The sequence below is a fragment of the Dendropsophus ebraccatus genome, chromosome 8 (genome assembly GCF_027789765.1).
Source record: "Dendropsophus ebraccatus isolate aDenEbr1 chromosome 8, aDenEbr1.pat, whole genome shotgun sequence".
Classification (NCBI taxonomy): domain Eukaryota; kingdom Metazoa; phylum Chordata; class Amphibia; order Anura; family Hylidae; genus Dendropsophus; species Dendropsophus ebraccatus.
Window position 1 is genome coordinate 95,367,597 of NC_091461.1, and position 15,729 is coordinate 95,383,325.

The 15,729-nt window shown below is 43.2% G+C and overlaps 1 protein-coding gene across 5 annotated transcripts in view; it reads left to right on the plus strand.

The window, feature by feature from the left end:
- Window positions 1-15,729, plus strand: part of RASAL2 (RAS protein activator like 2) — a 239,370-nt gene that overhangs the window by 179,542 nt on the left and 44,099 nt on the right. For all 5 annotated transcript variants that reach the window (XM_069981110.1, XM_069981111.1, XM_069981112.1 and 2 more), the window contains one exon: window positions 5,732-5,844. In XM_069981110.1, coding sequence (XP_069837211.1) covers window positions 5,732-5,844 — 113 coding nt within the window. The remainder of the gene's footprint in view (window positions 1-5,731; window positions 5,845-15,729) is intronic.

Consider the following 15,729-nt stretch of genomic DNA (forward strand, 5'->3'; position numbering starts at 1 on the left):
CCGCGGCGTTTAAGTGTAAGTGACAGGGGGAGTCCCCTGTCACTTACCGATCGGGACCCCCGCAGTGTGACTGCAGGGGTCCCGATCGTTGAAACGGACTGCCGGAGGTCTCTTACCTGCCTCCGTGCGGTCCGAACGGCGATCTGCTACACTGAGCCTGCACAGGCAGGCTCAATGAGCAGATCGCCGATAACACTGTTCAATGCTATGCCTATGGCATAGCATTCATCAGTGTATAAATCAAAGTAATGTATGTAGAAGTCCCCCAAAGGGACTTCAAATGTGTAAAAAAAAAAAAAAGTTCAAAACACTAACACACTACCCCAAAACCCCTCCCCCAATAAAAGTTGAAATCACCCCCCTTTCCCATTATATAAATAAAACATATAAAAATGAATAAATAGATAAACATATAATATACCGTAGCGTGCGTAATTGTCCGATCTATTAAAATATAACAAGCGTCATTGCGACCGGTAAACGGCGTACACGAAAAGAGGGGAAAAAGTGCGCAGATTACCGATTTTATGTTACATTATATATTTAAAAAAAATCAATAAAAAGTGATTAAAACGTCTGATCTTCACAAATATGGTATTAATAAAAACTAGAGATCATGGCGGAAAAAATTACACCACATACAGCCCCGTAGGTGAAAAAATAAAACCGTTATAAGCGTCACAATAGGCCCATTTTATTAATATTTAATTGCCAAAAAAAAGGATTTCATAAAAAAAATACATATATAACATTAGAGAATCTGTGTAACCTGCATATGGTTGTGTTCGGACTGACCTATAGAATAATAGTGTCATGTCGCTGTTACCATATAGTGCATTACGTAGACACAGGAACCCCCCAAACGTTACCATATTGCATTCTTATTTACGATTTCACCTATTTATATCTTCATAAATAATATATTTGGAATTCCATCATACATGTTATGGTAAAATGAATGATGCCATTACAAAGTACAACTATTCCTGTAAAAAACAAGCACTTACATGGCTTGTAGATAGAAAACTGAGAGTGCTAGAGCTCTTAGAAGGGGAGGAGGGAAAAACAAAAGCACTAAGATCAAAATTTGCGCGGTCCAATGGGTCATTTTGGGCCTGGTCCTCAAATGGTTAAAGGGAACATGTCATCACTTTCAGGCTTTATAAACCTCTGGTTGCCCCCAGAAAGCTTTTCCCAACCCCACCCCCTCCCACCCTTGATGAATAGATCAGTCATACAGAGAGATATCAATCAATCAAGGCTGATAGGGTGGGGAGAAGCCACTGGGGACCGTCCATTGACTCATAGTTCGGGCAGTGATGACTGGTTCCCATTAAAATGGGGCATGAACTGGCCATAGACGTGGAATAGCTGCTGGCCGACACAGATAGATTGCTTGGTATCGATTCATTTGTCATGCAGGATCCTGAAGGATTACCGAGATCATCATCTTTCTATACACATCTAAATAATACTACTGCTTCCCCAGATCCCCAGCAAATGCTTCTCCTGCAATCCCCCAATCTGCCCAACCATTTAGATGTGCCGCATGTCTTTGTTATGACGGCTGAACACACAGACATATTGTGCATGAAATTGCTTATGGGAGCTCATCGGAGCCTTGTTGCACAGAACGCCCGGAGCGCCGTTAGCGGTTTATCTCCGGCTTATTGACATTGATTGTCTAATTATGGGAGCCGATAGCGGATTCTATTCACAGACACTCCGTCCAGATGATTTATATAAAGAGCGACAACCACATTCACAATAATTCCTAAAGCAAGTCAAATGAGTTTTAGGTTTGCGGCTGATTTGTTAACTATTAGCGGGTGGGGGCAGCATACATGAGATTGTTCTGGACCCTGATATCTGCTGCAGTACAGTAATGTCCCTGGGGAGGGCGCTCTTCTTTTCCTGTGTCCATACAGACTGATGCAGTACATACATATATCATCAGGAATGTTTTCCATCTCCATAGATTCATAGCCTGTATATTATCCAGTACTTTCTTAGCTGTTCTTGCTCTTTTTGCCCTCCTGTTATATCCTTTTTGTAATACTGTACCTGAGCTAGGAAATTTTTAGCTACCTACTGTAAGTCTACTTAAGAGTTTAATGAACTTATTCTGATTCCCCCCTCCTGCTTTACTGTAGACTTCTGTTTTTCTCTTGATCCTTAAAGGAATGTTACACAATCTGCACCCACAATCTGACCTCCCATCCCCCCCCCCAAAACCACTTGTACCTTCGAAGATCTGTCCTGGGGTCCGTTCGGCAACTTTTAAACTTGCAGCCCCGTGCCCAACGGTCGTGGCTTAGAGTATCTGTGCCCTTACTTTTTTTCCATGCTGAACATTGCACAGGTGTCTTAACGATCCAGCCCATGTGCCAGGCTGACGCAGGTGGGGAATAGGAGACAATCTGCCTGAAGCATTCCTAATGATGAGGAGGGTGGGGAGGAGGGACAGAGAGGGTGTGCCAGCCTAATGCATACACAATCTAGGCCAAGGCCGTGGCCTAGTTAGGACAATAACAGATCTTGGAGTAAAAGCAGCTATCCGAAGGTACAAGCGGTTTGGGGGGGTCAGATTGTGGGTACAGAGTCGCTTTAAAAAAAAAAAAAGATTATACAAAGTTTATAAATAAAGTTAATGCTTTAAATCCCTTGCTGTTTTCTTAGTTTGTTGGGTAAGAGAAACTTTCCTTACTCCTAAATGTATTGTCCTGATGTTTAAAGTGTAGCTGGTTGTTTCAGAAGATTTTTAAAGGCCTACCGGATATTGTTGGGTTAACCCTTCAGAGTGGTAGCTAAGTGATAATAGTTCTGTTATTAAGCCTCTGAGAGCCTCCTCCATGGTGCACAGCTATTTCTCATTTTCCCCATTTTAGAGTAGGGTCAAAGGCTCGAGGTTCACTCATCTCTACCCACACAAATGACAGCTGCCCTAAGTGTTATGGCTTGTGTAATGGTACTTTTACACGGTGCGATAATTCGCACGATTAACGATTTTGAATGAACGATGTTTTTTTTTATAACGATCAGCGTTTAGACGGAACGATACATCGTACGAAAAATTCGCTATGCGATCGTTTTGCGATTGTTTAAGCCTATCTCACACATAGGGGAAATCGTTGAAAGAATGTTTACACTGAACAATCTGCAAATTTTTTGCGAACGATCAACGATGATTTGTGAACATGTTGAAAGATCAAAATGAACGATTTTTTGCTCGTCGTTTCATCGTTCGCTGCGTTTACACGTACGATTATCGTTCGAATTTGACCGTTATCGTGCAAAAACGAACGATCAATCGCCCCGTGTAAAAGTACCATAAGAGATGTCAGGAATGGCTTGATTTACCTCCGAGGGACAGTGCGAATCATCTTCGCCACACAGACTGACTTAGGTTACAAGTACACTTCCCAGGCTCTCTCCTGTACATAGCACATGCTAAGCCACGCCCCCCACTTCCACTAATTTGTCCTGATCTAGCTCTTACTAGAGACAGAAATATCCTGACAAATGCGGCCCAGGCACCTAGTGGCCCAGACTTTAGAGCTGTGTCTCTAGGGTAAGGGGCCATTTTTGGTTAATGAAGTGAATTACAAATATGTTAGGAATCACGTCGGCTGTGGCATGAGGGAAGTTGTCTGAAACATCAGTGACATTGTAAAGGCTGAGGACACCTTTGCACCATCCATTACCTCATGTAAATGACCAGCATGTAATGTTATATTCTAAAGTTCTGAGGGCAGCAATTTCTTACATGCCGCCTGTAAGTGCAGGTAGCTGGAAGCACAGAATCTGTTAATAAAATAATGGGTCATTCCCTGCAGGGACAGGCGTCATGTCTGATAAAATCTGTCCCCGAGGCTGCGCTGTCACTGGAGCATTATTGTTTATGACGGATTTCCTGATTTTCAGGGGACATATTACGCTTCATTCATTGTGACAGCATCCTGACTCTTACAGAGCATTTATCTCTAAGTCCTGGACAAAATACCTGCATGTGTTAGACTTCTGTGCAAAATGTTAGTATCTTCTTTAGATGTCGCTCTGGTATCTTGATCTCCTCCACAAATAGCAGATGGTCAGTGACAACTACTGATAGCAGCCAGTGCAGAGCCCCTAGGGGTTTTCTTCCAGCGTTGCACTTAATGCTATGTGATTCTCAGTTGGTTGCAGACCCCGGCGCTTCCACTGCTCTGTTATATTGTTCATGAACCAGGGTGCTCAGGATGTGTAGTGGTTAAAGGCTTAGGGTGGTATTACATGGGATGATTTATCGGCGATTAACAATCTCAAATGACGGCTATGACAAATGATCTTAAATCATTCACCCTATTATATAGGATGATGATTGTTACTTACAGTCATTCTTGTGCTCGTCCTTTCCTGATTTATAGACCAGGAAACGACCAAGCAACGTGTTATTACACCAAGCGATGTTCAAAAGATTTGTGAACGATGAACAATGAAAATATGTCCAGATTCTATCAAACGATCAGCATTTTATCATTGGTCGTTTAATCGTTGCCTGCTGTTACACAAAACAATTATTGTTTAAATTAGAACGATTTAATGATTTTTCGGTCGATAATCATCCGTGTAATGCGGTCCTTAGAAAAACATAGCCCTTTTCTTACGGAAACAGCGCCTCTCCTGTCCTCAGTCTGGGTGTGGGGTTTTGCAGCTCAGTTCTGTAGAAGTGAAGGGGACTGCATTGCAATACCACACAACCTGAGGACAGGGGTGGCGCTGTTTTTGCAAGAAAGTAGCTGTCCTGGGTAATGCCTTTAAAGGGGTCATCTAGTTTATAAAGCTAATTTTCATTAAATTCTGAATCAATAGATGGGACGTCCATTTTCAGGATTCTCTTCTTGAGAAGAGTGGCGTCAAAGAGTGCCTCTTGCTCTGGAGGACTGTCGTGCAGGGTCCTATTACACAGAGCATTTTTTAACGACTAACGATAAACGATCGCAAACGAGATTGTTTATCGTTAACCTGGAATTGTTCACCATACTACACAGAACGATAGTCTTTAGATACGATCGTTATTGCCATCGTTGCTATGATCGTTTATTCCTTCTGATCCCAGCCAAACAATGAACAATGTGCAATTACACTGAACAATTAGTAAAAAAAATACGGAACTTGAGCAAACGAATGTGGAATTATCGAACGATTAGCGAGCGATTAATGATAATTTTAGGTTCAGATCTAAATCAACGATTAACGACACACTAATGATTTTTCAATCGTTGTCTGCAATTACACAGACCGATTATCATTTAAATTCGAACGCTATAACGATTTTTCGCACAATAATCGTCCCGTGTAATAGGGCCCTTAGACAACTAATTAATTAATTAGAGTGGGCATTATGTAATGCTTTATTGCTCCTGTGGTGGCGCTGTAGGGAAATTGGTCACTTACTGCCAGCTCTCCCCATAGGCCATAGCGGAATGTTGAAGGTCTCAGCAGGAGGAAACTTTCAATAGGCTCATTGCTCACTAACATTTAGTGGAAACCCCTTTAAAGTCTTTCCAGCGTAGATGGTGTTATTATTTCTCTTAGACATGGTTATCTGCAGTGAGTAATGATGCAATCTATGGAGGTCTCCTTGAACAGCACTTTAATATAACAGATCTGACACGTTGTGGCGCTCTTGCCATCTCCAGATTTAGTGTAGGATGTGACAGATTCTCACTATCTTCTGTTTTCTCCTTAGGGCTTCTTCAGCAAACGTCTAAAAGGCTCAATAAAGAGGACAAAGAGTCAGTCAAAGCTGGACAGAAACACAAGCTTCCGCCTGCCATCTCTGCGGCCGGCAGACAGTGACAGGTAAGATTGGCCGAGCCTATTGGGATGATGTGTATGGCAATTTAGTGCAGCCTCGGCATACGGCTGCTGCTTCCTTGTGTGACCCAGTCCTCTTGTCTCCCATTGCTGACTGATGTATAGCGCCATAAATCTGGCGCAGGTAGAACTGGCCAGAGCCTTATTAATTTGCAGAGTTATGGCCAGGATATAAAAATACTTGTGACAGGTATCCCACGGGACCATGTCTACATGTAAAATACAGCGGAGGAGATTTATACCGTCTTTGCGGGATGAAGGTGGGTTTATTACAGCAATTAGCCGACTAATTGGGCTGAATATGATACAGACGGATCCCGGACGGTGGCAGAAGACAGGATTGGCGTCTCCTTCACATTCTTATAACTTGTCTCCTTGTTTTATTGGCTGGATTAGTCATAAGACAGCAATAGAATCATAATTCAGTTTGGGGATACATTGTATTGAGCCTAAATTACAGCCTGTTTTATAGTCTAGAGGTTCACTTACAAGTCTGTAGGCTTCGGAGCTGAAATCGTCCAGCATCCCTTGCTGTCTCAATATTGGCGTAGAATGGCAATCACGTCAATAGTTGTGGCTACAGTGACTTCTCCTTGGCTCATAGTGTAAAGCTTTGCTCCTTATTGGAATCAGTCATTTGTCACCCACTTCCTTTGGGTGACATCACTGTAACAACAATGCTCATAGGGCTGAAAAAGAAATGCATGATTCTAGTTCAGCCTTATTACCCTGCAGTATTGAATCTGATTGAAGGTGGTATTCAGGATTTAAAAAATATATATACAGCTACTTTCTTGCAAAGACAGTGCCACCCCTGTCCTCAGGTTGTATATGGTATTACAAATACCACTCCCATACTGGGGACTGGAGTGTTGCTCTTTCTGGAAGAAAGTTGACATGTTTTTTAAAGCCTGGATAACCCCTTTAAGGTAAACATTCCCATGAAGAACAAATGAATTTTTCCCATCTTAGAAAAAGAAAATCCAACATATCAGAATAAATTCCCAGATCAATGATTCAGGGTCACTGCCAAAATGACTCTGCTCTGGGACCCCCACTGGGCTCGGGGATCTCCCCCCTGCCTGATTGAAATATATCCTACAGACTTCTCCTTTTAATGCGATGTAGAAAAATTGTTATTGTGCACGGTGCTGCACTATAATCCTTTTTATATCATAGAGGCTGTGATGAGCTGCAGCATGCATGCCTTCTCCCTTCACCATCCCATCCTGCCCTGCTTTGTTGATATATAGAGTCCAGTGCTGGAGGTAAAGCAGGAAGGGAGGAGATGTGCATGCTGTAGCCGTTAACTGAGAGACCAGTAGCATTGTCATCTATATGCCCATGACTGCAGCTCTGAGCATCATAGAGAGCTGACTGATTCCCTTTAAAGCCCCTATTCCACAGGGCAACTATGAGGAGCAAACGAGAGCTGTCAGCGCTCATTTGCTCCTCGTTCCCCGCTTGCTGCCGCCGCTATTGCCCACGGCAGTAGTGAGCAGGTGAGAGCCGGGGGACTGCCCGGGTGATCGCTGATCGTCAGGGCAGCCCATAGCATATAGCAGCGGTCTGCTGCCGCTCCTATTCCACGGGGCAACAGCAGATCATTGCTGTATGAGTCGTTTGTCTTTCAACAATGTTGAAAGACAAACGACTGCAACGATCAGCCGACATGATTGATGCCTTCTATTACATGGAACTATTATCAGCCGATATCGGCCGAATACGGCCGATAATCGTTCCTTGTAATAGGGCCTTGAGAATCTCTTAATTGTAAACTGGCTTTCTCCATTACGTAAGGCAGCTTTTCACCTCAGTGATGATTTATACATAGGGATGGGTAGCTTTCTCTCATTCGACCAGGATTTAGTGTTTTCGTCTGTAGAGATGATCCAGTTGCTTGGGATGGATGGTCAGAATTGTCGCACCAGTTGCTTTGGGCACTGATATCACTGTGGAGCGCATACAAACATTACTTGTGTATATACTACTCCCAAGACCTGAGTTCATTACAGCCTATAGAGCTCCATTACAAAAGGTGCCGTGAATCCTTTCTCTGGGAGTGCGTTCCCACCAGCTAGACATTGTTTCTTGCCCTTTGTTGGATAACATCACCCTCCTCCCCACCCTCCAGGCCACGCTGAGAGTCTACACTTCTTCTCCCTCTTGGTAGCTTGCCCCAGCTTTTCTGTTAGGCGAATTCCGCAAATGTTTTCTTTCTTAGCACAACTGTGCGATGCATTCATAATCTGGATTTTATTGTTCCTTGTGTATTCATGCTTAGGAGCAATTGTATCTGTTTGACTATTCTCTAAAGTTAATGTTCCTTTCACAGCTCCAGTTTTGGCAAGAAGTCTTTGGCATGAATGTATTCGCTCATATTCCCATTTGTCTTCTCAAAGTAATTTGCCTTCTATAGCGCAAATGCCTGTCAGCTTATAACATCTTATTGGTTATAACTCCCAAAGGGCTTTGCGCATATGCTTTTTGTGGGTGCCCAACATTGGGAAACTCCGACTTTCCTTAGTATTGAGAGTAAGATGACATCCATAAATACCGGAGTAGTCAATGGGAAGTAGCCTTTAGCATTACATAGACTGAAGGAACATTTTTACTTGATCGCCACCTTTAGTTCTAGTAGACTAGACCCTCGCCATTCTGTGGGTCTAGCGGTGGCTGCTGAAGTTGGATAAAGCCCTAAGGCTATGTGGAAAACATGGATCTAGTCATTGGCTGTAATCATGTTTTCCAGACAACCTTAGAGCTTTATCCAACTTCAGCAGCCACCGCTAATCAAATGCAGAACGATCGGGTTCGGATGGACTCGAGCATGCTCGAGGTTCGCTCATCTCTAGTGCTTATACATCTAATGGCTGACAGCTATCCCTCTACATGCATGCTCAGTTCAGCCAAGTGTTCTCAATGGCGAGAAGGAAGATACCTAAACCCAGGGCCGGAACAAAGAGTAGGCAGGGGTAGGCGATGGCCTAGGGCGCAAAACGACAGGGGGGCAGTCTGGATGGGTAATTAATTTACTTACCCACCTATCCTGCCCCCCACTTGCCCGCCCTCCACTGTAACTATGAGCGCTCGTAGCAAGCGCTCATAGTTACATACATGCAATGACCCTATGGCTTTCTGAGAGGTATTGATCGATTGAGATCAGTTTTTCTAGAGGACTAGGAAATACCCGGTTCCTCAGTGGCTAAAACGTAGCTTTTATTAGATAACGTAAAGGATACTAACTTTACACCCAGTGAAATAGTGCAATTTAAAATACTTGTGACAGATCAATAGTACCCTTGTTCACAGTTACAGTAGTCCTGCATTACTTAATGCACGGACTGTGCGGTGATTGTGGCATTATGCACTTGGTAGGTTTCAGCGTTTATTCCCACCAGTGCTTCTGAGTACTCAGGATGCCGCTGTCAAGGTGTACTCTGTTTGCCCAAAGTGATCTTGGCTCGAGCTATAATACGGAGGGCAATGGTTAGGTACCGAGGACTATCAGCTGGAAGTCGCTGACCCATGCGGTCGTTGTGCGGCTGATGCGTTAGTCTCTCAGTACTAGCAATGACCTGGTGTGGCTAGCAGAGTTGGACTGGCTTTGCTAAAGCCGTTTGTCCAAGAGCGATTTTTATATACACTCTACTGATAGCTCCCAGAGGTCCCGAAGCCCTATGATAAGTCACAGGTAATTAAAAATACCATGCCTTCCCTGACATGTTTCGTCTATCACTTTAAAAAAGTCAGCGTAAGGCATGGTATTTTTAGTTACCTGTGACTTATCGTAGGGCTTCAGGATACAAGTATTTTAAATTGCACCATTTGTAAAGCTAGTATCTTTTCATTTATCTAATAAAAGCAAGGTTTTAGTCACTGGGGAACCGGGTATTTCCTAGTCCTAGTAGAAAAACTGATCTCATAGTTACATACAGCAGCACTGACAGAGAGGGAGCCATTGGCCCCCTTCCTGCCCGTCACGCTTGTGGCCGCAGTCAGTCAGTGCTTGAGTAACGTGCTTAAGTAATGTCACTGGAGCGCCGACCCTGGCAAAACGCTGGCTGCGGCCACAAGATTGCACGGAAGGGAAGACACGCGGCCCAGGTGAGTATAAGTGTTTTTTTTTTGTTTTGTTTTTTTAGTAAGTTTGGTTGTTTAGGGGCATTACTGCTATAAGGAAGGGTTAGGGAGCACACAGTGGGTCTATAAATCTAACTGGGGGAGCACACAGGGATCTATATACTTCTGGCGGAGCACACAGGGGTCTATATATAACTGAGGGAGCACACAGGGATCTATATACTTCTGGGGGAGCGCACAGGGGGGGCTATATACTACTGGGGGCAGCACACAGGGGTCTATATACTACTGGGGGCAGCACACAGGGGTCTATATACTTCTGGGGGGAGCACCCAGGAGTCTATATACTAATGGGAGCAGCACACAGGGGGTCTATATACTACTGTGGGAAGCACACAGGAGGTGTATATACTACTGTGGGAAGCACACAGGGGGTCTATATACTACTGTGGGCGGCAGCACACGGGTCTATATATAACTGAGTGCAGCCCACAGGGGGTCTATATATAACTGGGGGCAATCCACTACTATATATAGTAGTCTATATACTACTGGGGGAAGCACACCGCAGTCTTTTCTATATTGGGGCTGCACAGAGGGGCCTTACTACTATACTGGGGCACAGGGACACCTCAAAACTATGGGGGCACATATAGGGCAGTGCTTCTCAATTCCAGGCCTCAGGCCTCACCAACAGGTCAAGTTTTGAGGATTTCCTTAGTATTTAACAGGTGATATAATTATACTCAGTGCATCAGGTATTAGCACAGGTGATCTTTATATGGGATATCCTCAAAACATGACCTGTTAGTGAGGCCTGAGGACTGGAATTTAGACAGATTCTGATCAGAGAAGACGCCCCCTGTGAGTGACTGGATGTAACTGCACTCTGCTATAGGGTCTGTAGTGATAGTGGTCATGGTGTGGCAGTATTATCTAAGGGTGTAATTGGTGATATCTTTCTGTTTTGTTCAGAGCAGTTTTGAGGCAATATGTAATCACTGTATGGTGGTAGGAGTGTTATAAGAGAACTACCATATGTATTGGGGCTCTTAATACAGTGTGGGGTACTTTCTTAAACTGTGTGGGTAGCACCGATTCTGATAACGCTGGGTTCAAATAGGGGGGGGGGGGGGCATTTGCCTTATCTGACTAGGGCACCAAAACTCCTTGTCCTGGCCCTGCCTATACCAGTGACTTATTTTTCCTAAGAACCTTGGTGGAATCAAATGTCAAAAAAAGAGAAGGTAGATCCAGGCTGGTCGGCCAAAGATTGCTCCGTGATACTGGTAGAGAGGTTCCAGCAGCATTGAAGTAGAGAAAAGCTTAACATCTTTATTAGAAATCCTTATACATACATGCTATGTGTCGACCCAGCAGGGTATGTGCTAAACATGCTTGATAAATACCCTGCTGGGTCGTAACGTGTACTTTCCTATAAAGTTGTGGAAGCTGTTGGAACTTCTTTACAAGTCTTTGACATGTCAATTTTTTTCTGAAATGACTTGTCATTCACTTAACTATGTAAATCTATGTAGTCAAGTGGGCGGTCCTACACAGTGACTGACATTTATCGGTGCATAAGCCCATATAGAGAGCTGCCAATCAATGAGTAGGACCGCCCACTTGACATCTTAGGCCATGATAAGCAAAGAATTACATCTATAAATGACAAATTATCCTGGAGCTTTTTCTAGAAGAGTGTATATCTGTGTGCTTAGCTCCTCCTGCTTTATAACATGATGGCTGCAGATCGGACAGCAAATTGAGCCTGACACAACCCCCTTCTATCTTGGTCTACTGGTCCTTGTCAAGTATACCACTAAGAACCAAAATGAGGGAAAGGATGTCCACAGTACAGTATACCAGGGCACAACAGTGCCAGGACTCCAGATAATTCACAATTATATTATATTCATGATAAATAAGTTATCTAAATTCTATTCAGAGCGAGGGCCATAACTTTTTGTACAAAACCCAAGTTGAGTATAATGTCACAGTATTGCCCCTGCACCTGCATAGTAATACGTAATCATGAACCGACACAACTGAGGGACTTTGTTTTAAATATTGTCATGGAACCTTCAGTGTGATTATTGTATATACACTGTTATTTTATTGTTCTAGCAGTTTCCAGTAGTCAGACAGTCACCCTACAGTCCAGTAACTTGTGAGAGCGATATGCCACAACTCCAGCTAATGGGAACACGCCGTTATTATGGGCCCCTATGGAGCCACCTATGCATTGAGCGTTTGTTATTGTTTAGAGAATAGCTGATCTGTGGTATATATGTGTAAGGGATATGGGAGGGTTGCAACTTGGCCTCATCTGACAGCTGGGCTGGATTCTTTCCCCTCTGGACTGCTAAACACGTGGGACGGATTCCTGCAGATTAAGCGAAAGTCATTTTCTGGCATTACCGCGTGTGCTGGCTGACCAGTGCACTAGCTTTACCCTGGGCACGCTGACATGACCGAGGACTGAAATGGCTTTTACAATCCGAAGATACCGGGGCACCCGCTCTGCCAGCTCTTTCTATACTAGGTAGGTTCCCACCCTCTGCAAATGTGATGCCTTTCCTTTACCCCATGTGTTGATGGCCTACACAATGCATAGGAAGATGGCTACTAATTCTTTTCACTGTCCTAATGCAATCTGATATGTTTAGTGCTAGGAACGCATGAGCTGGAACCGTCATACCTATCATGGGTTTCCGCAAAAAATGTCTCACCTTTTACATCCAGTTGTAATATTCTCTATAGATCAGGAAGTTTTCAGTACATTTAAGTGAATTGCACTTTTACAAGTGTTGGCGTGTCAAGTACAGGAGTTCTGCTCCGCTTCTCCCCGCACCTTCAGCACAATCTAACCACCATTTACTGCATTGGGAGGGAGGTGAGAAGTGCTGATGGCCTTCACAACCACTTTGCTCTTTCCATTTCAGTGATGGACATAAGATAGGAGATCAATGTGCGATCGCTGGGGTTGTATTCCCCGGACCGCCACTTTCAGCAGAACAAGCAGCATGGCCACTTTCACCCATGGTCCATCCATGAGCTTTATTAGCAGTCACAGTGTCATGAACATCACATGGAAATCACTATAACTAAACCGATATGTGTGAACTTACCCCAAATCTTCTAGCTAGTCAATAAAAGGATCTGGCCCACTTCAGTGCAGACCACCACAAATACACTTTCCTATAGACCTATGAAGTCGGTGCTAGTATATCACACATCCATAGTATATTATATACAGGATCTATGTACCCCACCACCGCATAAGCCGCTGTCACTGCTGGGTAGCATTTGCATGCGAATTTCTGATGAAGAGCGCAGCTCTGCAGTATAAAGTGCAGGAAGCAGAAGATTACCATAGCTGCATTATTGTGCCCTCGGCCAGATACACTCACTGATCCATACTGTGGCCAGGGCCCGGCCGATTCTCTGATTTTCAGGGTAGGAGGGGAGATGACAGAAGGCATATGGAAATTGTTAGGACAAATAGGTTTAAACATTAAGACCATCTATATCCAATTTTATTTTTTGTACAAATGGATTAATGCCAGTGCATTTCCCATAACCCAGTGTGCTCATAAGGATAGCAGGACGTTCTCATGTGTGGGTGCTGTGGTTATCTCTAATACTCCAGCATCACACTGGCGTCCTGTGAACTTGGCTGCAGCTTATATGTTTGTCTGAGAGTGAGAGTGAGCTCTGAGTACAGTGCTGTGGTATATGGTACTGCTATATAAGCAACAGGGAAAGAAATGTTATCAGGGTACTTGTTGAAGGAGCAGGAATCATGAACGTTACAGCTTGGATTATCAGAATTCCTGGGTAAATGTATCGGCTGGTTTAGTGCCGTTTCTGTAGTTCTGTTTAGTGCAGTATAGTAACGATCAGTATGGATATTATAGACTGTTATAATATAGTGCAGTATTGGTTGGCATAGTCTCGTATAGTTCGATGTAGGTTGGTATTGTTCAGCATAGGCTGGTATAGGGTAGTATAAGTTGGTGTAGTTCACTGTCTACAGTATAGGTTGGTATAGTGCAGTATAAGTTGGTATAATTCAATAAATCCTGGAATAGTTTTTAGTGCTGTATAGGACAGTAAAGTTCAGTATAGTTATAGGCTGGTATAGTGCGAGATCAGTTGGTATAGGCGCTATAGACTGGTATAGTTCAGTATAGATCCGTATACCCAGTATAAGTTAGTATAGATGAGTATAGTTAGTGAAGGCTGGTATAGTGCAGTATAGGTTTGTATAGTTCAGTATAGGTAGTATTAAGTTGGTATTGTTCAGAAAAAGTTGGCACAACAAAAAGTGTAGTGGTAGTCAGCTCACCTCCACATGGATGTAGGAAGATCTCAGTTCAAGAAAAGAGGGTGCACGGGTCCGGCTTTGGCTAGTTGCCTGTTCAGTAGTGGAAATGACGAGTTGATGGTCCCAGCACTCTGAAGTTAAAATGTCAAAAATTCTTTATTCCATATCAAGAAAAGGAAGAATAAAAGCTCATAACTAGTAGGGCTACACTCGTATGGTGTAATAGTGCTACCATGGTGCTAATTATTCATCTTGCAGGTGTATTAAAACATGATGTATGACTTATTCGCATTAGTGCTCATGATTGGTTGCTTTTTGTTTTTAACGTGTTGTTTTGTATGCTCATTAGATCGTGATTAAGCGCGCATGCACGCAAAATGCGTAGGTTTTCCAGCAAATCTTATGAGCTTTTATTCTTCCTCTTCTTGATATGTAATAAAGAATTTTTGACATTTTAACTTCGGAATGCTGGGACCATCAACTCGTCATTTCCAAAGACTGGAACAGGGCAGTATAGGTAGTATTAGGTTGGCATAGTTTAGTATAGGCTGTAAAAGCTGGCACAGTGCAGTATTGGTTGGTACAGTTCAGTATTGGTAGTATAGGTTGGTCTTGTTCAGTGTAGGCAGTGAAGGCTGGCAAATTACAGTATAGGTCAGTATAGGCTGTAAACGCTGTCACAGTGCAGTATCGGTTGGTATAGGTAGTATTAGGTTGGTATAGTTTAGTATAGGCTGTAAAAGCTGGCACAGTGCAGTATTGGTTGGTACAGCTCAGTATTGGTAGTATAGGTTGGTCTTGTTCAGTGTAGGCAGTGAAGGCTGGCACAGTACAGTATAGGTTGGTATAGGTCAGTATAGGCTGTAAAAGCTGGCACAGTGCAATATTGGTTGGTATAGGTAGTATTAGGTTGGTATAGTTTAGTATAGGCTGTAAAAGCTGGCACAGTGCAGTATAGGTTGGTACAGTTCAGTATAGGTTGGTCTTGTTCAGTGTAGGCAGTGAAGGCTGGCACAGTACAGTATAGGTTGGTATAGTTCAGTATAGGCTGTAAAAGCTGTCACAGTGCAGTATTGGTTGGTACAGTTCAGTATTGGTTGGTATTGCTCAGTGCAGGCAGTATAGTATAGGTTGGTATTGTTTGCTATTTTTAATACTACATAAAGCCAACAAAACAATTATTGGGAAAAGATTCTTTTCCAGTGAAGCTTAAGTAACATGAAAGGTTAAGGAGAAGACTAATTTGCTGTTAGATTTGGAGATAATGTAATGTGATCGGCTCTGAATCCATACACTTCCTCAGTAGGTATTCTTCTTCAAAGCTTTTATTGAAGAACTGAAAGATAAGGTTAATACACTGCATTAAACATTAACTGGCACCAGAAGAGGGAGAATATCATTTATGTCACCATATCTGACCCGACGTCCCTAGCCTTTCAGCTATATAAATCTCCAGC